The sequence below is a fragment of the Ostrea edulis genome, chromosome 7 (assembly GCF_947568905.1).
Source record: "Ostrea edulis chromosome 7, xbOstEdul1.1, whole genome shotgun sequence".
NCBI classification, from domain to species: Eukaryota; Metazoa; Mollusca; class Bivalvia; order Ostreida; family Ostreidae; genus Ostrea; species Ostrea edulis.
The window spans coordinates 45258775-45286490 of record NC_079170.1 but is presented as its reverse complement, the minus strand read 5'-3'; the positions used below and the strand labels follow the sequence as shown (position 1 = coordinate 45286490).

The following is a 27716-nucleotide window of genomic DNA, read 5'->3' as shown; positions in this document are numbered from 1 at the left end:
TTTTTATCATATGTATTTTAACTGTCGCTCATACCAATCTTTAAGTTTAAAGAGTAAATTACCACTGTTCGAAATCGTTTCATATGACCTTTAATTCTGTAGCACAGATTACTTTATTTGTTTTTAAATCAAGGACAACGATTGAGTACTAGTGTTCTAGGCAAACATGTCTAGAGACCAGGGTAGATTTTAAAATTTCTAAAGTCAATATTTCGATAATGTACTATTCTGCTGTATTCTACCTCGCGTTGAGGTAATTGATGTGCCATTTATCGATTTCATTACATCTTTAAAGCCTGGTGTATTAGCAGGGGTTTTATCATATAATGTAGACAGGTTTAAAATGAATCGACGAAATGGATCCAGTAATTTTGTTTCGTGGATTAATTCTGCGTCCATTGTCTTTGGATAAGCTCTGAAATAGATGCATTGAGCTGTCCCAACAATCCTGCCGTTCAATTTTGAAAAAAAAGACAATGTATGCAAACGGAAATAGTTAATGGGGCAACTTAATCGTATTTAAAAGAATTTTATCCTTTTTTTACCACCGTTTTTACATGTACATAGAGAATAATGTAGACGATAATGAGAGAAAGCAGTATTACGAGAGAACTTTAGCGTTTACATAATGGGGAGTCGTTATAGGTTCTGGATTGTCTTCACGATTTCCATGGTTAGATCAGTTGTCGGCCTCGTGGAAATTTTTCAACTCGGTGAGTATATTAAGATTTTTTTTATATCCACAAATTTTCTGCAATAACAGGAAAATAATTTTGGCTATTAGCAGCTTTGTTTTTGCTCAAATTTTTATATACTGCATATTTCATATAAATGAAGAAAAGGACTCAAATCATGTGATAATTTCATTTATTAAATCTAACAAATGACAAAAAAGTAACTACAATTACATGACAATTAATTGGCTGGGCTTAAAAAACAAAATATAGCAATACTACAAATTGACTAGTTAAAGTGTAAAACATACAACCAAAAACATGCTGACTAGTCACATGACACAAATATGACTAATCACATGACATGATAAGATTTTTATTGTGTTATTTCCTTTGCAGATTTATGTAAAAGTTTATGGATATTGTTGATTCTAAATTTGCAATACAACTACCCATTGTTTTCCCATTATCTTAACTAAATCAAAATTTATATGATAAGGAAATACAGAAAAGGAAATATTGATTTGTTGATTGTAGTCAAGGAAATTATTCCGTGTTTTCTATTCCTGCCCGACTCGGTTTGGTGGAATAGTTTTGAGATAAGTCGCCACCAAACTTTCTACTGTATCGCTGTGATTACACCCATAACTATTCAATTAAGATGCACCTATTTCCCCTCACAAAATCCCTAATATGTTTACGGTACTACCGTTTCAGCGATCGCAGCTACATGTACATGTATGTACATATTTTGTAACGTTCATGTTTTGATCAGGTATAAACAATATCTATTTGCCAAATACTCAGTACATGAATGGAAATTAGGCAGCAGAAACAACCCATTTTAGTTTTCTCCCAGGCTTTTATATCAAATCATTAAGAAATAAAACATATTATACATGAATGTGATTGAAATATTTTTATACTATATATATTTCATTTCTGTTGCCTTCACTGTGACTTGCTTAATCTTTGACGCGCGAAATGTTCTCAACTGCCTCTACTATCCTTGCTTCTACTCTCAATCTTTCCAAGTCACTAATTGTGTGATAAAAATGCCTAAGTCTTGTTGTAAACCTTTTAAGTTTGTAAAAATGTGTGAACAGCACTGCCTTTGAAGATTTCAAATGCATTTCAATATACAGATGATTTTAAATAAATCGATAAATTCAAAACAGTACTCCTGCACATACAGGACCGGACCCCACCCCCCATGCGCACCTATCTAATTAATTCTTAAAGATGAAATTCATATAACAATTAACTTTTTTAGCAATGGCATGCTTCAGAGGAGAAAATTAGAACGATATTTATATTATTGTACATAATCCTAGTTGTACCACAATGATGAAATATTTCAGCATTCGCATATACATGTACAACATATTTGAGTCCCTCTCCACTGTTGTTGTACGGATAAATTAAGATTTATCAAGAAAAATAAAATTAGATAATGATTTTTCAGTCGTTAATAGCAAGTGGCATGGTTGGTTATCATGGGGTGGGGGTGTCATCGTGGTTTGCATTACCGGACGTGCCAAGGAAATAAGATTTAAGCAGTTTTTATTTTTAGACGAGGAAGAAACAAGGATTTAAAAAAAAGAATGTTTTCGATCCGGCCGAATTCCATCGATATTTTGAATTTCTTATTTGAATAACATAAGTTCAGTACCTGCGCTCCCTGACATAGTTTAAAGCCCCCCCCCCCCCCCCTCTCTCTCTCTCTCTCTTCTTGATATAATAACCAATGTCTTTTGAGAGTTCAGTATTTTAATCAGATTTATGGTTTGAAATCGATCAAACACAATTTGTATTCGATGCTATATTACGTAAGCCTAATTTTTACGTATATTATCCCGGTAGCATGACATGACTTTTACAAACAAATATAACAAGTATTTAGATCCGTCACTGCCAATCTTATTATGACTAACGCCTAAACGTAAACATGACGTTACAAATAATTTTGTCCTCTCTTAGGGGCGGGGCAAAAACTGTCCAAAATTGACCAATTTTCAAAAATCTTCTCTAGAACCGCAGATGTGTAAGAAGAACCAAATGTATCATGATATAGAGCATGAAGGCCTCTACGAAAATAGTAAATTTCATGATCCCCATGGTAGGGGGTTTTGACCCCAGGGCAGGGCCAAACCTGTTGTATAGTGTTTATGTGTAAAACACTTAATGAATAATATCTTCTTTAGTGCTATTGATACTAAATTGATATTTAGAAAGAGCGGGTAGTACTTTACCAAAATTGTAAATTTGATGATCCCATGGGTAGAGGTTTTGGTATAAGGGTGGGGCTAAAATGATCAGTTATTAAATGTGTGAACAATAGAAATTTTGAACTTCTCGATAACTACTATTCCAATTAATTTCAAATGGTATAAAGCATCTTTGGAACAAGGGGAACATAAACTGTCAATTTCTGGATTCCTACACCCCTGGGGCCTTAGGGGCGGGGCAAAACTGTCCAAAATAGAACAATTTAAAAAAATCTTCTACTCTACACCAACAGATGTGTAAAAAGAACTAAATGCATAGTGATGTAGAGTAGGAGGGCCTCTACCAAAATTGTAAATTTTATGATCCCCGGGGTAGGAGTTCTGACCCAAGGGTTAGGCTAAACTTATCAAATAGTGTTTATGTGTAAAACACTTAAATTACATCTTCTTTAGTGCTATTAATACTAAATTGTAACTAAATGGATATTTAGAAAGAGCAGGTAGTCTTTTACAAAATAATGTAAATTTAATGATCCCTGGAATAGGGGTTCTGACCCTAGATTGGGGCAAAACGTAGTACATAGTATTTATGTATAAGTTTGCTGATACTGTATAAACTCTAAATGCATACTTAGGAATAGCATAAACGGGCGTATAAAGATGGTGATTTTCACAACCCAGGGTTTCGACTCTAGGATGGGTCCAAATTAATCATATCTTTTAATGTTTTAACTTTAATACACCTATTATATTATGTAAAGCCTTTCATCAGTGTCTGGACGTTTGATTGATTGATTTGCTGTTTTCCGCCACACTCAACAATTTTTCAGTTATCTGGTGGCTCAGTGTTATCTGGTGGCGCCCAGTTTTTTTAATTGGTGGAAGAGAGAACCCAGATACAATGTACCTGGGAAGAGACCACCGACCTTCCGAAAGTAAACTGGAGAACTTTCTCACTTACCGGAGCGAGCGGGATTCGAACCCGCGCCGACCAGAGGTGAGAGGCTGTGTGATTTTGAGCGCAATGCTCTAACCACTCAGTCACGTTTGAGGACAGTGAAGTTTTAAGAACACATCTTGATTCACACTGTTGCTGAACATTATAATTTAGCTTAGATATTCAGGACAGGGAATTTTTTCCCTAGATTTCATAGCCCTTGGGAGTAGTGATATTTTTTTCACTAGTATTCAGGTGAACGATAAGGTCTGTGGGAGTAGTGATACTTTTTCACTAGAACTCAGGTAAACGATAAGGCCTGTGGCAGTACTTAGTGATATTTTTTCACTAGTACTCAGGTGAACGAAAAGGCCTGTGGGAGTAGTGCTATTTTTTCACTAGTACTCAGGTGAACGATAAGGCCTGTGGGAGTAGTGATATTTTTTCACTAGTACTCAGGTGAACGGTAAGGCCTGTGGGCATAATCATGTTATTTGATTCGCGGACTTTACGATAGCATTTATTCCGTAAATTATGTTACTTTAAAAAACGGAATAAATAACATGATTAGTTAACATATGTAAAAATATAAAAGTATTAGCAACTAGTTAGTCCGTGTGCCGACTATCTATAATTATATATCTTTATACATATAACCATGATAACGATATTGTTAAGTACGCGGATCGAATAACATGATTATGCCGGCCTGTGAGGCTCTTCTTTCTTTGTTGTGCGCTTTATTCATTTTTTTTCTATTTTCATTCGTTACCTTTTTATTAAAAAAATATTCATTAAAAAACTGAAATAATCTTCTTTTGAATTACTATTCCACATAATATTATGAGTATCTTTTTATCTAATGTAATTATCTAAATTCCGAACATTATCCTTGATTGATTGAATATTGTTTAACGACCCGCTCGAGAATATTTCACCCATCTGGAAACGTCACCGCTGCAAATTTAGGTCTATGTTCGGCGCTTATGGAGCAGGGATATATCTTTATCGTGCCACACGAAGCCTCGGGTTTTACTGTCTCTTCCGAAAGACTGCCCCATTTAGTCGCCTCTCATGACAAGCAAGGGGGTACTGATGACCTATGCTAACCCGGATCCCCGCGGTATAGAAACATAAAGGTTTGTTTTACATAGTTTTGATAGTTAACAAGGGATGCTTACTCCTCCTAGGCACCGAAATCCACATCTGATATTTCCAGGGGTCCATGTTTTTTCTACTTTTGATTTCATATTCTTTTTGATTACTATTCGTTATCTTCAATTTTTCACTTTACATAGTTTTGATCGTTACTATGTAGTTGCGGACGAAGTTTGCGCTAACCGCCGCGGTGGTCTGGAGGTAGAGCGTTTGCCCCGCAAACGGAATGTCGGGGTTCGAATTCCAACCGCTACTGACCTAAGTCGTTAAAACAGGTACTGGCAGTTTCATCGCCAAACACTAGGCATCAGGTGTGAATGTCACGGGTCACGGGTCCTCGGAGATGACCTTAAAAACATGTCCTGTGTCACAGCAGGTGTGACACGGTAAAGAACCCTCGTTGCTCAATGGCCGTAAGCGCCGAGCATAGATATGAATTTAAAACCCTTCACCGGTCTTGGTAATGTCTTCATATGAATGAAACATTCTCGAGAGGGACATTAAACAAGATACAATCATTCAATTTGTCGCTTGCGTCCCTCTGATTTCTTGGATGTGTTTGTGGTGCTGAGGTTTGGTTTCGCTGACGGTATTGGGGCTGTGAGCCGTGCATCCCCAGCCACATGTTACTAGAGTATTTGAGTCTGGTTACTAAATCATGTTGATAATTTGAATAAAACTTCTCGTCAGATTAAGTTTACATCCTTCAGGACACGTGATTGGTTGGTTGTCTATTGCTTAACGTCCCACTCGTGAAGTTTTCATTCATGTGCAGATGACACTATTGCAGGTGAAGGGCTGCAAAATTTAGGCCTATGCCTTGCGCTTATGGCCTTTGAGCAGGGAGGGATCTTTATCGTTCTACACTTGCTGTGACACGGGGCCTATGTTTTTGCGGTCTCATCCGAAGGACAGTCCCATTAAGTCGCCTCTTACGACAAGCAAGGGGTAGTGAGGACCTCTTTTATAACAGATCCCCAGGGAACGTGGTCTTGTAATTAAATTGAATAAAGATGTGGAAAACAATCTTCGTAAAATTTCTTACAAGGAGGTATCGTGTGATGATTTTATGACATTTCCTGATTTCACGCAGGTCGCTCATTTACACTATCTGCACTCTGTACACACTGACTGTAATTTTCAGCAATGAAACACGTGAGTGTGGAAAAGTTTCACTACAGAAGAATATTTCTAACAGTCAGGTACAGTGTGCACTGCAATGGAGTATTGCACAATAGGGAATTGATTTTCAACAAAAAGGTTTAAAACTAATGGCTGTTTTCGTGGCATTGTATAGTTTTGTTCTTGACATTTAATTGAAATCCACTCATTTTACATTCGATTTGTTTAAACTTGCACATATAATACCATACCCAGCCATTGAAAATAGTTGAAAAGATAACATTAAATTTTTATATTTGATTTTCAAAAGAAGAGGCACTTTCAATTGAAAAAGAAGGAAATGTTCCAGTCATTGCAAATAAATGTAGTTGAAAGGAAAACATTAAATTTTTATATTTGATTTTGCAAACGAAGAGACACATTATATTGAAATAAGGAGGAAGTGTTGCACGTGGAAGCATAACAGTGAAGAAGTATTCAAATATTGCGTACATGAATCTAGACAATGATGTACCTTTGTAGCAAAATTCGGCTGACAATTGGAAAGATATCAATAATTCAGTTTGAATTAAGCCATTCATTCATTGAATAGTGGTTGCCATTCGAAATACTTTCAGAACAATAAGTAAGACCATCTAATTAATAGAGTATTAATGAATCAGTGACCACTGTCTTTGTCTCTAGCACGTTTTCAGTCGGATATATATTACCATTAAAATAATTAATTGCCTTTGGGGTATAACGATCATTTGTTATTGGTGGCTTTTAGAACTGACATGATTTTTAAATACGCACACATTTCTCAGTTTTTCCACCATATTTCTATTTTAAATGGTATATACATGTACCCCAACTGTGATTGCTGTACGTGAACTATTTTCTAGCTAGACTCAACCGCTGCAAATTCTCGATAGTATTAACTATAGGGAAAGAAGATTAAATCACGTTTCAAAATATTGATAATAATTACACCACCCCCCAAAAAAAAACCGTTTCTGACACCACTACCGTTCTGAAAGTTTGAGATAATTTAGACGAAAATGCGGCGAAAAGCTTTCCTTGCATACTTGCATGTGCCTTTAAGTATTTGAAGTAATCATGTTAATAACATGCACTTAACACGGAGAAATCATTTATTATTTATCTAATGACGAACAAGTGTAGATAACAAACAGTGATCAATGTCATAAAGCCCCCTCCCCCCCTCCCAAAAAAAAAATTCAAATGAAGAGTTGGGCAAACACGTACCCCTGGGCACACCAGAGATGGGACCAGGTACTTAACGGGAATAACCATCCACACCCGCCGTGTGCCCTATATCTTGATCGGGTAAGCGGGGTAATTTGTAGTAAAAAAATAGAAAAAATAAAGAGCATACAATCTATATTATTGTCTTCTTTAAAAATATGTAGATGTATTCATGTAGGCATGCTCGCCAAGAAAAGATTGTAGTTATTTACCTGGGGTTTCTGTATTAGATCGAAAATGCGCTCTTACTAAATATCTTATTCTCTTATTTCCGATAAATCTACAAAGAAACTAAGAAACTTCATTTGCATTTCTACAATGAATATGTCGTAGTTCCATTATGCTCATATTTCCAATATTGTTTTTTTTTCCTTCTTTGATTTCGTACAAATTATAGTTATAGCCATATCATCATGAACGCGCGGTCTTTCTAAACAACGAACGTACGAATACAGAACTGCGGGATAAATGCATGTATACATGTAGTACGTCTACCGAACAAGCAGAATTCTTAGCGAGAAAGACGAGGTTGCATAAATTGAATATCGCCAACAATATATTCTATAGCGGAGGTAATTATCTAATAGTAATCTTTCTTGGAATTATCAAGTCGCTAAAATGAGCTCTCGCTAAATATATATACCGATTTTTATGGACAAAGAACAAAATTTGTGTCTCGCAAAAATACCGGGGTATATTTTACCAGTTATACCGTATTTTAACGACTGATAATTCAAACAATAACGAAAACATAGTGTAAATACTCGCTTTGTGAAGCGTGCAGGTGTGGAGCGTGCAGGTGTGGGACGTGCAGGTGTGGAGCGTACAGGTGTGGAGCGTGCAGGTGTGGAGCGTGCAGGTGTGGAGCGTACAGGTGTGAAGCGTGCAGGTGTGGAGCGTGTAGGTGTGGAGCGTGCAGGTGTGAAGTATCGCAGTTCATGCCCTCGTGTATTTTCAAAAAAATGAAATTTATTCCTTAGATATACAATGCGCTTTGCTCGTGCCAGTCAGACTGTCCTCAATCAAAGGAGATGTCCGATTAGAATGTTTTCACTATTGAATGCTGATGCTGCAAGATTTACTGGTCAGGATTCATGCAGTTTATATTCTAGACATAAATAAAGAAAAAAATACATAGAAATGAATTTGTCTGATCGAAACTAAAATTCATATTTTGTTCACTATAAAATTTCTAATGTAATACATATACCAAATTCTAATTGATGAAATGAACGCAAGCGTTAACATTCTTCACATGGGTCAAATTGACGTTTTCCCGAATTTGGGTTCAAAGCAAAATATTAGTGTTTTTAATTCAACTTTGGACTTTGCCCTGTTTACATGTAAGGCAAAGATAAAGAACAGTGATCAATCTCATAACTCCTATAATCAATACAAAATAGAGTGTTGGGAAACATGGACCCCTGCACATACTAGGAGTGGGATTACGTGACTGTCGACCGGTCACACGCCTCGTGAACATTATATCCTAACCAGGTAAACGGAGTTACCCGTAGTCAAAGCCACTGTGCCAGGAACGGCCTAACAATCGGTTTGAATTTGCATTATGCATTTAAATTTCAGCTTTTCTGGCCCAGTGATTCTTGAACAGATTTTTGAATGACCCCACTCTATTGTTGCATTTTTGTAATCATGTCCCCTTTGAAGGGGGCGTGACCCTTGATTTGAACAAACTTCAATCCCTTTCATCAAAGGATGCTTTGTGCCAAGTTTGGTTAAAGTTGGCCCAGTGGTTCTGGCGAAGAGTTTTAAAAGTTGATAATGTATTTTTATTATTTGGCAATTATCTCCCCTTGGAAAAGGACGCGGTCCTTAATTTGAACAAATTTGAATTTTCCTCACTGAAGGATGCTTTGTACCAAGTTTGGTTGAAATTGGTCCTGTGGGTCTGGAGAAGATTTTAAAAATTTGCCAATGTATTTTCACAATTTCTCTATTATCTCCCCCTGGAAAGGAGCGTGACCCTGCATTTGAAACAAAAATTTAAACCCCTTGCACCAAGGATGCTTTGTTGCATGTTTGGTTGAAATTGTCCCAGTGGTTCTGGAGAAGTCGAAAATGTGAACGTTTACAGACAGACGGACAACGGGTGATCAGAAAAGCTCACTTGAGCTTTCAGCTCAGGTTAGCTAAAAACCAAAGAAAAGAAATGACTTCAAAATTTTGCCTCTAGGCTCTAATTATACTACTACGAATCTCTCTAAGTTTGTATTGAAATCTTCTGATGGGGATAATCCCTCAGTTGTAGAACAAGGAGCTTTTTCTAGGGCTTTTGTATTATCGTGTTTACATTGATAAAGAATGTATTCTATAATCTATATGTATGTACTTTATTTGTAAATGTCAAAAACAAGATCAAAGATCTGTGTTTCTTTTATGCTTTCTTTTTTTTCCTCTCCTTCGAATATGAAAAATTATATTACTCTCTATACAAACAGAATATTCTTCCAGTTGGATACACATGTGTGTTCGACTGTTTTGTATGCCTAATGTTCTTTAATAATTTATGTAGCATTACATACACTATAAAATGTTTTACATATTTGTTGAATAATACATACCGGGTATGCCCCTGGTACCCGTGGAAAGGACTATGAAAGGGGGTCTCTGAGGAGACTTTACTCCTGATTATTGTTTGGTACATGCAATTTGAAAAAAAGAAAACTTCAAATGTACTCTTATTCGCAAATTATATATACATGTACCTAATGTTTTTTTCTTCAAAACCATCAAAACCTCAGACCGATAAATTTTACAGTGTTCACACACGGTGAAAGGTAAATATTCTACTAGTTAACTCCTCCTGATCACCAAGGGTTAAGTGTGTCGTAGTTTGTATAATGAAGTGTAAAATTATTTACTTTAGGAACACAATTGCAGTTTATTTCATGGATTATAGTAATATAAATTCCATACCCTACCGGGTATTCTTATTCCATTCTATAAATAACTGGTAAACGATTTTTCTGCGTTGTTTAAATAATTCTGACAAGTGTACTGTAATTTCTTGCATAACTTTTCTTCTAAATTACCCCCAAAAATTTAAATGATTTATTAATTTACAATGTTATCATTGAAATTGTTAGCACTGCATGGTGATCTAAAACGTGATTTCATTAAATTCGTTTATCCTATAACTTACTATAAAAGGTCTACAAGTACCTGTTGAGTCTGTCTCTACAGGTAAATCGGGAACACTAAATTAAGTGAAGCAAACCGCCCTCACCACTCTATATACATATACCAAGCAAACTCCGATCCACATAACAATGGAATATTTTATTTATTTATATAAGATGTGACAGAAAAAAAAATGAATATAGCGAACATGAAGAATTCTAGTATACTTATGTATTCATGTCAGCTTTAATGTTGATTTAACTCACAATTACCAAGGCACTATCGAAGCCAGGAAAACGAATGCTTGAAACTGTTCAATGATTATTGACCGCAAATAACAAATTCCCATTCTCGTCTTGTTTCGCATGTTGCTTGGTTTTTTCTTAAATGATTACATTTGACGTTGATGTTCTAGTATGACGTCTCGTTAATTGCATGAAGTATATTAGCCAATCAGATCACAATACAGCTGTATTGGAACTGTGTAGTTGATCTTTTCATGTGCATTATACTGAACATGGGAAATAAAATTTCAATGTCACACGTCTTGATATCTATCACACTGACATCATCGGATTGAAAATCGTAGCCAAAGTGTCATCTAAAAAACACTCGGTCTTTGTGTGCAGTGGAAGCAGTGGTGCACCAAGGCTTGCTGCAAGAAGCACAGCACAAGTGGATTAAAACATGCATTACGTTATTCCACATTCCATTATGTGCCGTGTTCGTTTTCTAGTACTTCCATAACCAGTCATTATTTCTCCAAATTTACATCAACATCAAGGAATATCGGCAAGCAGGACTTTAACATTATGATATCTAATTGAGTGATACTTAGGGAAAATCGAGTTTCAACATTCTCTTTTGTTGATCACCTTTACAATTAGATTGACTAATACCGTGAAGTCTTACACTTTAGCTATCATTTAATCATTAAACCGTGTTTATCGTTTGTTTAAGCTTTCAATATTGATAATGGGTTTCCTGCAATGCACTTTTCTAAAAGTACAAATCTGAGGTGTGAATTCTATAAACTCTGTATAATTTGGAGCAGTTGATTATTGGGGTAAATATGACATGGAAGTAGTCCACGTCATACCTCCACTTACGACGCGTCAGAAAACTGCTTAATGTACTTACTTTCATGCAGTGTCAATTGTTAGGCTGTTCTTCACAATCTGATTTTGACTATGGGTTACTCCATTTGCCTAATCAAGATATAGGAATTACGGCGGGTGGGGCTGGTCGACAGGAGATGCTTATTATCTTAAGTACCTGATCCCACCTCTGGTATATCCAGAGTTCCTTGTTTGCCCAACTCTCAATTTTGTATTCCTTATAGGAGTTATGAAATTGATCACCGTGTGTTATCTCAGACTTTTCATCTGTCGTCTTTGATGCTATAGGTTCATTATTCGTTTTATGGATTTTCTGGCAGGGTATATGGACTCACATTCTCTGTCCTAACGGTTCAGGAGAATATAAACTTTAACGGAATTTGAGACCATATACCCTGCCAAGAATCCATATAACAAATATATCCTACTTCAGAGCGATCAAATAATGTTTATTTTACAAAACGGTTAAATATGAAGATCTACCGGTGCCATTTCCCATCTATATTTGGCAGGGTACGTTAACTCATATTCCCGGCTTCTCGTCCAATCAAATGCCTAGTTTTTTTCTCTGCAGTAAGACATGTTATTATGTAACACTGAGAATCGAACTGCACTTTTATGGACACATGTTATACATAGATTATAACGTTTTCTATTTTAGTTAATCACCCCACAAACGCAACAAGATAGATCGTGATTAGGCCGGTGTTTACATACTGATTTTGACAACGGATTACTCCGTTTACCTGGTGAAGATAGAAGGCCCACGGCGGGTGCGACCAGCCAATATTGGATGCCTACCCTTCGTAGGAACATGATCCCAACTCGGTGTGTCCAGGGGTCCGCGTTTGATCTACTCTCAGTTTTGTATCCTTAATGGGATGTTTGAGTTTGAGATTAAGATATAGAACCAACATAAAAAAATATTACCTACATGTCACAACACGGCATTCTACAAATTGAATGCATGTTAATTTCTATGCCGTTAATTTCCGCTCACTGATGTCATGACAAGTTGCAAATGAAAAAAATGACATGTGAGGAATCAATGCATTGGAGCTTCAAACGATTATTACAAAGAAAACAACTGGAATCAAGGAAACGTACTGACGCAAGCCTCAAAGTCGGTTGCAACTACTTGGTAACTATCATTACTATGTAAAGTGAAAATCTTGAAATAACGAACAGTGATTAATTTCAAAAATACCACGAGGTATAGAAAACGGAAAGTAAGGGACGGACCACTTGAAGTATCAAAGGTGGGACCAGGTGCTTGGGAGTAAGCATGGCCTGTTAATTATCAAAACTATGTGAAGCAAACCATTTATAAACCTTCATGTTTTTATATCAAAGCTTATTTTCCATGCATTAGTCCTACAATATATTCATATAATTCATTCTGGCAGGCTAAGGGTATTGTTCACATTTCAGATAACATCCCACTGCATTGGATAAAATCCCATTGAATTCATTTTCATCTGTAAAGAAATGAAAACAAATAGTCATGCATGTATGTAAAAGGCGATGATAACGAACAATGATCAATCTCATAATTCCTGTAAGCAATACAAAATACAGTTGCACAAATACGGACCTCTGGACATACCAGAGTTGGGATCAGGTGCCTAGGAGGAGTAAAGTTCCCCTGTTGACCGGTCACACCCGCCGTGATCCCAATGTCTTGATCAGGTGAACAGAGTTATCCGTAGCCAAAATCAGTGTACCAAGGACAGCCTAACAATCGATCTGAAACACGCCACACAGTATTTAACCCAATGATATACTATATCGGCAATCTATATCATCATAACGATCTTAACACTTTCGAAAATCTGACTTAAAACAAGACTTTTGAGATCCCTGTAATCTCAACTTTTTGTCCGTAGCCTGTTTGATTTAAAAACTGCTCATACACAGAACAAGCTCTTGCGTTTCGAAGCAGTTGCGAGATTTGAATAGCATGCTGGTGATAATGGAATGCATTTAACTATAAAAGTAGTAATTTCAATTTTTGATGAGTATTATTTTTTACTCGTCCGTCATTAGACGGGACGTACTATGTTATGGCGCTGTCCGTGTGTCTGTCCGGCTGGCTGGTCGTCCGTCCCGAGTCATGTTTTCCGGACTTTTTCCGTAACAGATGCATGTACAACTTTGAAATTTGGTCACAATATTTCCCTCAAGAATTGTAAGAGTGAGTTTGCATTTTAGCTGGATTGATACATCCTTGACTTACTTTAGGGCTATAAGTTGGTCAAACAGTTTTCTGCACTTTTTTCGTTACAGATACAGATTTTGCCCTGACATTTACACACAAGCTTCCTCTCAAAGGAATACAAGTTCAGTTTGCATTTCAGTTGCATTGGTCTACCCTTGACCTACTTTTGAGCTAAAAATAGGTCAAACTGTTTCCCGGGCTTTTTTTCAGTACGGATACAGATATTGTCCTGATAGTTAGTCACAGGCGTCCTCTTGGAGGAATACAAGTTCAGTTTACATTTCAGCTGGATTGGTCCATCCTTGACCTACTTTTTGGAGAAAAAATAGGTCAAACAGTTTTCCGGGCTTTTTTTCATTACGGATACAGATATTGCCCTTATATTTTGTCAAAGGCTTCCTCGCAGACGAATACAAGTTCAGTTTGCATTTCAGCTGCATTGGTCCATCCTTGCCGTACTTTTTGGAAAAAATAGGTGAAACAGTTTTCCGGGCTTTTTTTCCATTACAGATACAAATATTGCCCTGATATTTAATCAAAAGCTTCCTCGCATATGAAGACAAGTTCAGTTTGCATTTCAGCTGGATTGGTCTATCCTTGACCTACTTTTTGAAAAAAAATAGGTCAAACGGTTTTCCGGGCTTTTTTCATTACGGATACTGATATTGCCCTAATATTTAATCAAAGGCTTCCTCTCGGAGGAACACAAGTTCAGTTTGCATTTCAGCAGGATTGGTCCATCCTTTACCTGCTCTTGGACTAAAAATATGTCAGACAGTTTTCTGACCGTTTTTTTTTTTCATTACGGATACAGATATTGCCCTGATATTTAGCCAAAAACGTCCTCTCGGAGGAAGACAAGTGCAGTTAACATTTCAGCTGGATTGGCGCACTACGACCTACAGTACTTTAGGGGGTAGAAGTAGGTCAAACCGTTTTCCAGATTTATTTTGGTATGGTCACAGGTATTGCTCTGTAATTTAGTCACAACCTCCCTTTCACAGAAATAAATAATCAGTTCACATTTCAAACATTTCAACTTAATTTGTGCACCATGGCCGACTTTGGGGCTAAAAGTAGATCAAATGATTCCTGGACTGTTTATCATCATAAATATAAATTGCACCAACATTTTGTCACAACCTCAATCTCGGTGAAAATATAATACATAATCAGTTCACATGTCAGATGGATTGGTGCACCATGACCCACTTTAAGGCATTTCTATTCAGAATGTATGTTGTATCAATTCAGAGTGCACACTATGTTTCCAGGTTGAATATCACTGTCGGACGGGCATATATTGTACTGTTTGCGGTACTCTTGTTTTTAAATAACTTATAAACATAAAAAAAAAAAAATGAAAAAAAAAAAAATACAGCACACAACAACGCGAAACTAAATAATACAAACTCCCAATATTTGATATAAAAACCATAACGTTGCATACTCTTGCAGTACGAAAATACATAGTACGAGTTAACGGATTCCGTATTCCGAACATTAGTATTGTTATTGAAGGAAATTGTGATGAGATATATGTAGCTTCTGTAATTTGATTTAAGACAATAATCAGATAACAGTATGGGCTTTGGGTATACAGTCCGTATATAGATATATAGATAAGTTTATATTTTAGGCCCACAGTAAATCACGGAAATCAGTAAAACAATTACATATAAACGCACGCCTCCTGGCGGCCGATAATGAAAATATGCAGTTAAACCCACAAACGTGTTCATTGAATGATATCAGACAGCGGCGTGCGATACAAGCTTGAATGAATTCTACCACATGGATCCGGCCATATGTAACTGGCAGTACAAATTGGTTTACTTTGCACTCTTACACTTCATCTTTAACATGCCGCTGTAAAATGGCGTTAAACCTCAAACAATCAATCGATCATCTTAACATGTAATTTTGCTAATTAATACAGATAACCTCACACTCACTGTAAGCTGGGAAGATCTAGTTACATACGGGGATTCGACGACGTTTGTCTGTGAAACAGCATCTTCCGCGCCAGTGAACGTGTCCCTTTACTGGCTTCTACCCAATGGAACTACTTTATCACACGTCAACAGCCGGAATGATACACCCCCGTGTACTGTTAACAGCTGTATTACAACAATAGACATTCCGCGGGTAGATTTCAACGACGAAGGACAATATTCCTGCCTTATAAATGATACAAACATACCTGTTCATATGGAAGTACAAAGCTGTAAGTGAATTCATGTTTACAGATTTATACACATAATCTACATCGCAAACTTCACATTTCAATTACCGTCCGGAAGTACCTACCTGAGAATAGGCGTGGTTTGCGACGATGCACCTACAGCTGGTGCCGTCTCTACATGCATGAGTGGGACGTAAAACAGTATACAAACACATTTCTAGATAATTTTCAAAATGATGTTACGTAAACTAAATTGATAGTTAAAATATATATCTTACAATTGTTGACATTCATTTAAATAGTATGCCCTCATCGAAGATATGGCAGAGCAAGCGGTCCATCATTTGGTATGAAAACAGTAAATGTGAGTACACAGTTGGACTGCATCAGGCGTTGTGAAAACGACTCCGCCTGCGTCAGCGTAACGTATATAGATATGACAACAGAGTGTCGAATTCATAACTGGACTGATGTACAATACGGCGCATGCACAGGAGATTTATACGGTTATTTCTACGAAAAATCCTGCCTCGGTAAGTGTTACATGTAACAATCATTTTGTACTTCATATTTATTATTTTTGTAATATGTACATAGGTAATATCTGGATTGCAAGTAGTTTTCAACTGATGAAATATCCAACCGAAGAATTCACAATAAATGATTTTGTATGAGTTTAGTTGATTTAATCTAAGATATGCTATATAGGTATATGTTTGGCATCGAACGTGAATTAAACACATTTACAGGACACAGCTACGCATGCAAGTTGAAACTTTAGTGCCCAAATATTGAAGCTGATTATACCGACTTACTTTGCGTTTTCTGATTTGTTGCAATCTGATTAAAATCAGATCTTTGATCCGCTCCAGTAATATCATGTCGCTACACAACAAAGATATGATTTTAATGAGACTTGATTCGTTGAATCGGTGAATTTGCAATTTGCCTTGCATTCACCAGTGAAGAAGTTGTTGCAGATATGGTGTTAGAATTTATTGTTTAATTGGATAATCCCGAGTTGTTTGATTTGCCAGCATTCAACGAACCAGAATAAAATCGCCTGGTCGTGCTTTCCAAATATATATATATATATATATATTAAAAGAAATAGAATAAACAGTACACAAAGTTAAAAATTTAACGCAAGCGCTTTCATTTTATAATCCTCAGGCGTTACATTTTAAAATAGTTTTGAAATGGTTTGACGTCATAAAGGCGTCCTAACATTTCACGTACATAACGACGTCATAAACGAATGAAGGGAAAAGGATTTTACGTTAAGCATATTATGACGTCATAGATAATAAGAGTAAACATATTTTACAGTAAGCTATTGAGAGCCGGTTTTAAAGTCTTAATAAAGTGTCTTTCTTTCTTTCTTTTTCTCGTCGGACAATTCAGTGTATTTCCGTTTTATAAATTAATCGTTTTATAAACTGTATACAGAAAATACTATTTCCCTTCATTCGTTTATGACGTCGTTATGTACGTGAAATGTTAGGACGCTTTTATGACGTCAAACCATTTCAAAACTATTTTAAAATGTAACGCCTGAGGATTATAAAATGAAAGCGCTTGCGTTAAATTTTTAACTTTGTGTACTGTTTATTCTATTTCTTTTAATATTTTATACCGGACACTGTGATTTTTTAAAAAAACACAATTTGGATATATATATACAGTCAAAACTGCCATAGCGACCCACTGTATTAAGCGACTCACTGTCGTATGTGACCATAAAAAGTTTCCCCCAAGACGTTACTCTATATATTGTACCTGTATTAAACGACCACCTGTCTGACGCGACCAACGACCATGATTTTTACAACCTTTTCGTGTATTTTCACGAAATATTACCTCTATTTAACGACTGTAAATTTTTCGATTACAACGTGATTACTACTTTCGATTTCAGTTGAGCCGACTATTCTGGGAATTATCGCCCCTAACACTTTCGTTTTCAAACGCACGACTATTCTGGGAATTATCGCCCCTAACACTTTCGTTTTCATACGCACAGTTTGGCGATGATCTTGTATAGTCGGCCCTCTGAATAAATTATTATACCTAAGCTGTCAACATGCAGTGTCGTGTGTGGTTAATTAATGAAACCCGAGTTGATGTTTATTTAACAAAATCAAGGATCATGGAATCAAGGCCGGTGTATTTGAAGGTGTGAATTTCGACAAACTTTAAGAAGTGCCGGATAGGCTAGATCGGAAATGAAAATCTACCACTTGTTATACCATTATGTTCAACAGAGTAAACATTTGCCCCATTGTGATATAAATAAGGTAAATAGTGTGCTTAGGACTGAAATTTTAAACGGAGTATTCGCAGTTTTTCCTGCATGAGATACTAGAGGTTTCCAGAATAATGACCGGAACTAGCGGCTCACTTCGACATGTCCCGAGTATTTGACACGTCCGAGTTCAAGAAAATTACCTGCATTAGTTCTAAGCTTAAAAGATTTCCTGTGCATGTGCAATGGATATTGTGATTTATTTAATGTTTCTCAAATTGAATAACATTTTTCCAGCATGTATTGTACAAAAGGAGACGCAACACTTCACCATTTGCTTTCTTACCACAAGCATTGCATTTTTAGTTACACTGTACAAGTAGGCTATACATAAATACCCTTTACAACAAAGTGTTTATAAGTTTTAGAAAATTTACATGCAGTTCATAAATAATTTTTAAATCTCATGTAAATGTGTAATATGAAATACATGCAAAGTTTATCATTCTTAAATAGATTAAATGTAATTTTTAATGAATAAAAAATTATGATACAACACATCATATTCTAGATTTTTAACTACAGTGTATTATTAATTTTATTTTACAACTATTAAAACCATACTTGATATTCTTAATGATAAATTCCAAATACATGTAGTCATTTTCTCCATTGTACAAATTATTTACGATATCTTATCCATTAACTGCGGAAAATAGGTAACCTGTATTAAGAGACCACCTGTCATATGTGACCTTTTTTCCATTCTCCGTTGGACGGTCTCTTAATACAGGTTTGACTGTATATATATATATATATATATATATATATATATATATATATATATATATATATATATACTGGTGTTATCTAATTTTAAAATATGGAACAAAAATTTAATAGGGACTTCCCAAACTGATACCATTGCTTATAAGTTTTCTATCGTGAAGAAAAAATTAGTGTCTTTAATAACCTATTGGGTCTTGTATTCCAGCAACATTTAGTAAGCTTCAGTAGCCGGATTCTTATGTTTTATTCAATCATGTTCTATCCTATCACTTACTAAGTAGTGACAATTTCGCGATCAATAGATGTACGATGATTTATGTACCCTGAAATACAATATTGACCTCACCCTCAGGCCTGCTGTTATAAAACTTTTACCCTACTCATACTTAAACTCAGCTATGTTTGTTTTGTGTACAACTCTGAGCAAGCTCCGAAGCATACTCGAAAAATCTTGAGCATGTACTCCATTTTAGAATGGGAATGAATCTATAAAAGTTTATAACCTTCACCTTTAAGTATGAGTACGATATAGAGCAAGGAATTTGAGTTTGAGTATGAAAACATACTTAAAAAATTTTGAAACCTTCAGGCCAGACCCGATCTCAGTGAGTACGATTATATTAATTGTCAGATACATGTAGCTAAGCACTGTATTGATTGCAAAAATATCAATAATTATATTATATTTTTAGACATGCTTACTAATACTAACTGTTCCATGGAAAAGCAGTTGGCAGAAACTATGGGAACGGGGAATGTAATTCAAGTAAGTTGAATTTATGGTATTGATTTCTTACAAATTTTGGAGTTACTTAGAAAGAATACCAATGTTATTTTCTAAATTGAGTAGTTGTGGGTTTAGAGTGTACAATCATCCAAGTAGATATACCTCTTGTAAATGTTGTAACATCTTCAAATGAAAAATGCGTAAGAATGGATTTAATATAAACAGTTTCACGATAATATGGTTAATTACACCTTATATGTCCCGTAAAACTACGAGCAATGCTTTCCATGCTTCATGTATTATCTCAAAGCATCACTCGAAACAAATGTGAACACAGTCAACGATATGTATGTTTGTATACAGATTTGACAATCGCTGCGAGTTTGCAATTTGTGACATAGATACCACTTTTTAATGCAATATTAAAAGACAGTGGAGTAGTAAATATTTGGACAGAATTCCCCCCTCCCCCGGCCTACTCCCACTTTCAAAAGCGATGAAACATTGCTAGCATATGTTTTGTTTATATTGAATATATTCGGAAATGTAGGAAACGCAGTTTCCAGATTCCAGTTTATTGCATTTATTCGTCTACAACCGATGCATTTTTCAAAAGCTTGCACTCAAATTCAATGGATATATTCTTGAGCAAGTCCTTCTAAAAACAATTATGATTTTCATAATTAATCCGCGTTCCTGATTGAAAACAGTTTAATACGACGTTACTTTTTTCTCAACTTTACTGCCCAATTACCCACGTGGATCATATGCAAGCCTACAAATGATTAATGCATACGTATTGTAAGCCAACCGTTTTCTGACTGGACTAGATTACATTAAATGATATGAATATTGATTGTCAACATTATTAACGTAGTATAAGATCCATATTGTATCTGTACATAAAATGCTTAATGTCATTATTTATTTTTACACTAACGATGGCGTGTTAATGTGAATTCAACATCAATATTTATCTTAATTTACACGAGAATTATTCCTCGAAGGAACTTTGTGTGAATCATCCAATGTGAATAGTTTTTCATATAACATCTATAAAAGGTGACAATAACGAACAATGATCATTCTCACAACGTCTATAAGCAATACAAAATAGAAAGTTGGAGAAAATGGACCCCTGGATATGCCAGAGGTGGTATCAGGTGCCTAGGAGGAGTAAGCATCACCTGTTGACTTGTCACATGCGCCGTGAACCCTATGTCTTGATCAGGTAAACGGGTTTACCCGGAGTCAAAATCAGTGTGCCAAGAACGGACTAACATTCGGTATGAAACACGTCAGACAGCACTTCACCCAATGACCGGTTGGAGTGGCAAATTAGATCGTTATAACGACCATAAAATTTTCGAAATGCCGACTTTAAACGAGACAGCTGAAACCCCAACACCATCAACTTAGTTGTCAGTAGCCTGCTTCGAATTAAAAACTGACCATACGCATAACAACCTCTTGCGTATGGAATCAGTTTAGAGATATAAACACCATAAGCAGGGGATAATGGAAGCTGAAATCCTCCATTTTGTCATAAAGCTGAGATGTTAGTTTGCCGTTATTGTATACCTTTAATGAAATGTCTAAGTATGAAGCAGAAGTGGACAATTCTTTGGTGTCTTTTATTTGGATTTTACAGGGATATATTTATATTACAAATCGCATTTTCCTCTATGAACCAACCAATTTCAGCGCGCGACACAATACGTTCACATGGACTATGAACGAATTATGAACTATCTTAAAGCACGCGACTGAAAAATACAACATGTGTTACAAAGATCTCGCAAGTAACACCTTTGGATTAACATTGTAAACTTACGTGGATTATCATCCCAATCTTGCGGTATCCTACCTCCAAAATACAGTGTTGATAAAAGGCAGGGTGAGACGAAATGTGACGACATGTCTATGTGTTGACGTACGTCACAATAACTACTGTGACAGAGTCTAGGAGTTCGTTTTATGCAACAAAATAGAAGCAATGTAAACAAACGGTGTTTTAGTAAATGAATATAAATATAAGAAATGAACATCACTTTTGAGCTGTTCATGGTCAATTTGAACGGATTTGGATTTGAGGCAAATTCTCTGTGAATCGCTAACGCGATTCACAGAATTTGCCGCAAATCCAAATCCATTCATACTGACCATGAACAGCTCAAAAGTGACGTTCATTTCCTAAATATCGAAACGACAAATGAATGAAAATTATAATTGTTAATAGACAAAACGTCGATAGATTTATATGTCGAACTGAAGGCCACAACAAACTATTTCGTATTCTCACGTAGACGATATTTTAAATAATCTGCTTCAAAATTAAAACAGGTCAGCTAACAAAGGAGCACAACTCGTGTCCATGGGAATTCCAACATATTGTTGAAAGACCCGATCACCAAAGACTTCGAAGATATATGTGATAATATTTGCATAAATACTTGATCACTGTTCATGATCTTCGTCTTTGGTTCATGTAAAATGTTCATGTGATATTCACACGAGGCTTCATGTGATTTTTGTACGTAACTTTGAGCAAATATGTTCACGTGAAATTCATACATTGCTGGATCTTTGTTCGTCACGAAAATATTAACAGTTTTGAAGTTGAAACTTCAACGGTACTGTGCCACAACATTTGCCAGAAGTGGTGTAAATCAAATATAGAATCTAAAAACTTCTGAAGAAGTTTTTGTAAATTTGAAATTGCAAAACCTTTCTCAAATTCACAACATAAAAACGTACGCCTGTTCAACATCTTACACGACCATTGCTCAAGATAAATTAAAGACTAAACTTTTTGACATCATATAAAGTTGCTTCTTCAACAAAAATGGAAAAGGCAAATATTCATATCTATTGATCTGTCATCCAAAATATTACTTTCTCAAACACCACTCTGATTCTACGCACAAGTATTCTGAAGTGAAAAAAAGATATGCTAGAGTTCCTAATTGACAATATCTTCGTGGTCTTTAGTTATCAGGTTTTCTAACAGTCTGTTGGAATTCCCATGGACACTAATTGTGTTTGTTTGTTTGTTAGCTGACCTGTTTTTATATTTTTATGAAGCAGAGTTTATTCAAAAACGTCTACGTGAGTAGAAAAAATCTCTTGGTGTGGCCTTCAATTCGACATTTAGATATATCGACGACGTTTTGTCTATTAACAATCATAACGTTCATTCATATGTCGATTCAATATATCCCGGTGAGCTCAAAATCAAAGACACTCCAGAGTCGTCAACTTCTGCTTCATACTTAGATATTTCATTGAAAGAAGACATTAACGGCAAACTGACAACTCAGCTGTATGCCAAACGAGATTATTTTAGCTTCTCTATCGTCAACTTCCCATATATCTGTAACAATATTCCATTATCACCTACATGTGGTGTTTATATCTCTCAACTGATTCGATACATAAGAGCTTGTTCTGCGTATGATCAGTTTTTAAATGGAGGCAGGCTACTGACAAACTACTTGATATTACAGAGATCTTAACAGTGTTGTTTCAAATAAGAATTTCGTAAATTCTATAGTCGTAATGATGATTTAGTTTGCCCATATAACCCATCATTACGTCGAATGCTGTTTGACATGTTTCATACCGATTGTTAGGCCGGTTTTTCGCACACTGATTTTGAATACGGACTACTCTGTTTACCTGGTCAAGACATAGTACTCACGGCGGATTTGTCCGGTCGACAAGGGATGTTTATTCCTCCTTAGGGACTTGATCTCACCTCTGTGTTGTCCAGGGGTCTGTGTTTGCCCAACTCTTTATATTGTATTCCTTATTGGATTTATGAAATTGCTCACTTTTCGTTATTTTTGCCTTTTATTCATGTAAAATTTCAATATGGAACTAACGTGAGGCACATCTCTGTCTGAAATCTAAAACCTTGTCCAAAAGTAAGGTGAAGATAACGAACAGTGATTAATCTCATAACTCCTAAAATCAATTCAAAATAGATAGTTGAGCAAACACGGACCCCTGGAAGCACCAGAGGTGGGATCAGGTGCCTAGGAGGAGTAAGCATCCCCTGTCGACCGGTCCCACCCGCCGTGAGCCCTATATCCTGATCAGGTAAACGGAGTTATCCTTAGTCAAAATCAGTGTGCCAAGAAAGGCCTAACAATCGGTATGAAACACGTCACACAGCATTTGACCCAATGATAGGTTGCATTGACGAACTAGATTGTTAAAACGAGGGGAAATGCATTGACTTTATAACGTCATAATTAGAAAACAACGATATACTATTAATATTGATCTTTTTCTATGTATTCGGAAGGAAACAAACATGTCAAAATTTAAAAAAAAAAAAATCTGTGTATAAATTATCTCCAATGCCATATTGTCGATGGATGAGAGATTTTTAAGCGAAGAGGCTACTGACGAATACATTGTTGTTACAGGAGTTTAAATTGTCCCATCCAAAGTCAGCATTTAGCAAATTCTGTCGTTATAACGATCTAGTTTTCAAATGAAACCTGTCTGACATGCTTCAAACCAGTTGTTAAGTCGTTGTTTCTATGCTTTTGACTATCAATATTGATCTTTTCCTATGTATTCGGAAGGAAACAAAGCATGTCAAAATTAAAAAAAAAAAAATACATCTGTGTAGAAATTATCTCCATTGCCATATTGTCAATGGATGATAGGTTTTTTAAGCGAAGAGGCTGGTAACTCAGTTACATGTTCGAGATATATGACACATTGCGAATGTGACCGGTCAACAGGAGATCCGCACATGAACTCATCTTTGGTACATCAGGGTCTGTGTTTGCCCTTCTCTTAATTTTGTATTCTTTATATTGTTCTCTATCTTCACTTTTTCCATGGGCATCATCGCATGGCGAGATAAAATGATTTTCAATATAGTATAAAAGGTGAAGATAACGAACATTGATCAATCTCGTAACTCCCACAAGGAATACAAAATAAAGATTTTGGCAATCACGGCCCCTGCACAAACCAGAGGTGAGATCAGGTGACTACGAAGAGTAAGCATCCCTTGTAGACCGGTCACACCAACTGTGAGCCCTATGTCTTGATCAGGTAAACGGAGAATCTTTTGTCAAAAGCAGTGTCAAGAATGGCCTAACAATTGATATGAAACATGACAGCATTTGACCCAATGATAGGTTGCAATGGCAAACCAGATCATCATGACGACAATATTATTTACAAAAATACGTTACGAAGGTTGAGCAACAGGTTCTGTCCATTCATCCTCTCCCACTTTGTTTCCATGTAAATATAACAAACGGTGATCATCTTTGTTTTGAATTATGCTGTGAGATAATTACATGAAGCTTGCTGTCTATTCTTTGATGATATAGATGATTCCTGTCACACCCCTGAGGCCTTTTAGCAGGTGTTTTGATCTTTTGCATGCATGTCGATATCCATCTACCTGCTGTGTATTTTTCGCAACAGCAAACCGATTCTTGATAACTTTAATATGCATATTACATTATTATTATTATCAGTACCTGTATCATCATTACATTATCATCATCATTATCACATCATCATATTACATGGTTATAATAACCATCATCATCATCATTATTATCATAATCATCATCAATTATGTTATCGTTTCCATGTGCTGACACAGATATGTGTTTGTAAAATTAATGACATAGTCTGAATCTACGGTTTCAAAACTCCAACGATAAACGTTCACCATAGGTCAAGAGCTTAAACCAACAGATGCTAATTTCAAAATATATGTACAGTACTGCATGGGGAAACCTTGTGATGTTTCTATAAATTACAGGTTATAAGTAACTATATCCTGTCAGATTGTATCCAATCCTGTATCAACGAGGCTGCTTGTTTGGGAATGGACTACAACCAAAATAACTATACGTGCAGGCTTTATGACAGCGACAGATGGACGAACAACATGTATTGGTCAAGACAAAATGGCATCCAGTGTGATTATTTTGAAAAGACTGAGGACTGTTACAATGGTAAATTTTCCCTATTTCCTATAAACAATGTATAAGTTTTCCTTAATTGATCAAAGGCAATTATATTGATTGGGTTCGAATTTACTATTAAAGAACAAATACCTAGGCGCCTGGGTCAAGGATATTGAACTATAATCTACATGTAAACAATTGAGGATTTTCAAACCACGAATAAATATTTCTCTCCGATCTATGATTTCTCTTTATACATTTTTTCATGTTTCAGGACGCTTAAATACACGTGTCATTATCACAGAACACTAATTTATCCACGTTTTTAAAATTGGTCTACTCCTTCCCTTATTCTCAGGTTATTCTTCGTTATTCCCACTTGTTAAGTTTTTCTAAGTTCACAGTTGTTATTCCTATATTACACATAACTTTTGATCTGTTAATGAATTGTAAATTAACTCTTACACTGGTGTTTTAATTCAAGAATTCTGGTCTCATAAGGGATATAGTTCAAGAATACACGAACATGGGTTGACAAATATCTTGAACCATTCATAGTATTTATAATATTTTGTATATGCAATGTGCTCTGCTTGTATTAAATCCATAGACCTATGAAGATATGTGGAATTGAATTTAATTTAGTGACATTCTAAAACAAATGATTATAAGTTTGTGATGGCCCTGCAGAGTTCGATATAGGTAGGGAGCAATGTGTGTATACAAACAGACTGGTTCCGGTTACACTACTATGTACGGAAGCCCATTAGTGCAAACCAAAACTAAATTTAAAAAAAAACGATTTTTTAAAATAAATAACGATATTAATAAATAGAAATAGAAAGGAAATGATTTTCAAAAAAAAAAAAAAGGAAAACTAAGTTAAAACGAAATAATTAAATAAAAAACGAAATTAAGAACAGTTTTGAAAAAAAAATGTGCATGTTAGTAGATCTTAACAAGGAAGGAAACATGGCTCCTAATTTTTTGATTTACCGCGATTTCATAATCGCCAATGGAGTTTTACAGCAATCTAATGACATTACAAAATAGCCAATTTATCCATTCACTACACGTTTATCTACTATGTTCGCTGAAAGGTCCCAGATCTCGTGTATCGGATTACAGGATTTCCCAAAATTACTTTAACACTACCCCCCATAAATCTAGTAAGAAAATATATGGCTCCCATCAGCCACGTACCTCAACAATCACTTGACTCTACACTAATTACATGTAAGTGTTTCGGCAATGTGATACGAGGTTATAATATTGAACTAATTGATTTCATTGAAAGATAGATTGAATTTTCGCTGCATTTAAATCTGTCTCATCGGAAATCTATTTGCACTTCACAATTATCATGCAGTTTGATTATTATGAGCATATCCCCTAATTTTTTATTGCGTTGGTATGAACCACACTATAGGTACAATGTAAAACAGAGAAAACTTCTTTGTCTCTCTGGAGGATGTGTCAGTAATTTAAAAGCCTTTGCTTTATGGGTTGTATTTGGTGATAAAAACAAGGGATATACCCCGTGTTTTGCTTTAATTTACACCTGATAACAGAGGTGGCTCGATCGTAGTTATCAAATACCACTAGTGCTGATTTCATTATCACTATAGCCCCCTTTTAGAGGGTTTGTTTTGAATTGTTTAAGAACTTCTTCAATTCAATTAATTTATTCACTTAAACCATTCATACAATGGTACACGAGGTACATAAATATATAAGTTAGTATTTAAACAACATTGCCAAAGATACAAGTAATACATACACATGTATATGCATTAACACAAAATAAAGGTGGAGGGCATAATGCATATATTTTAATATATAAACATGATAGGAAGGACGTCAGACTAACTTATGGATATACATAGTTTTTTAAAAGGTTTTAAAATTTCATTTGTCATTAACTCTCTACATTTCAGTGTATTTGGTACATGACGATATCTAGGAGCCCAAACAT

At 35.6% G+C, this 27716-nt stretch overlaps 1 protein-coding gene across 2 annotated transcripts in view; it reads left to right on the top strand.

The window, feature by feature from the left end:
- Positions 1-306: 306 nt before the first annotated feature.
- LOC125655972 (uncharacterized) overlaps positions 307-27716 on the top strand; it is a 43829-nt gene continuing 16419 nt past the window's right edge. The window contains exons 1-5 of one of the 2 annotated variants that reach the window (XM_048886517.2): positions 307-713; positions 15784-16071; positions 16332-16562; positions 19756-19829; positions 25594-25789. In XM_048886517.2, the coding sequence (XP_048742474.1) occupies positions 629-713; positions 15784-16071; positions 16332-16562; positions 19756-19829; positions 25594-25789 (874 nt within the window). In that variant the 5' untranslated portion in view covers positions 307-628. Of the gene's footprint in view, positions 714-15783; positions 16072-16331; positions 16563-17719; positions 18327-19755; positions 19830-25593; positions 25790-27716 lie in introns of those variants that run through there. The other variant, XM_048886519.2, reaches the window with a different exon arrangement.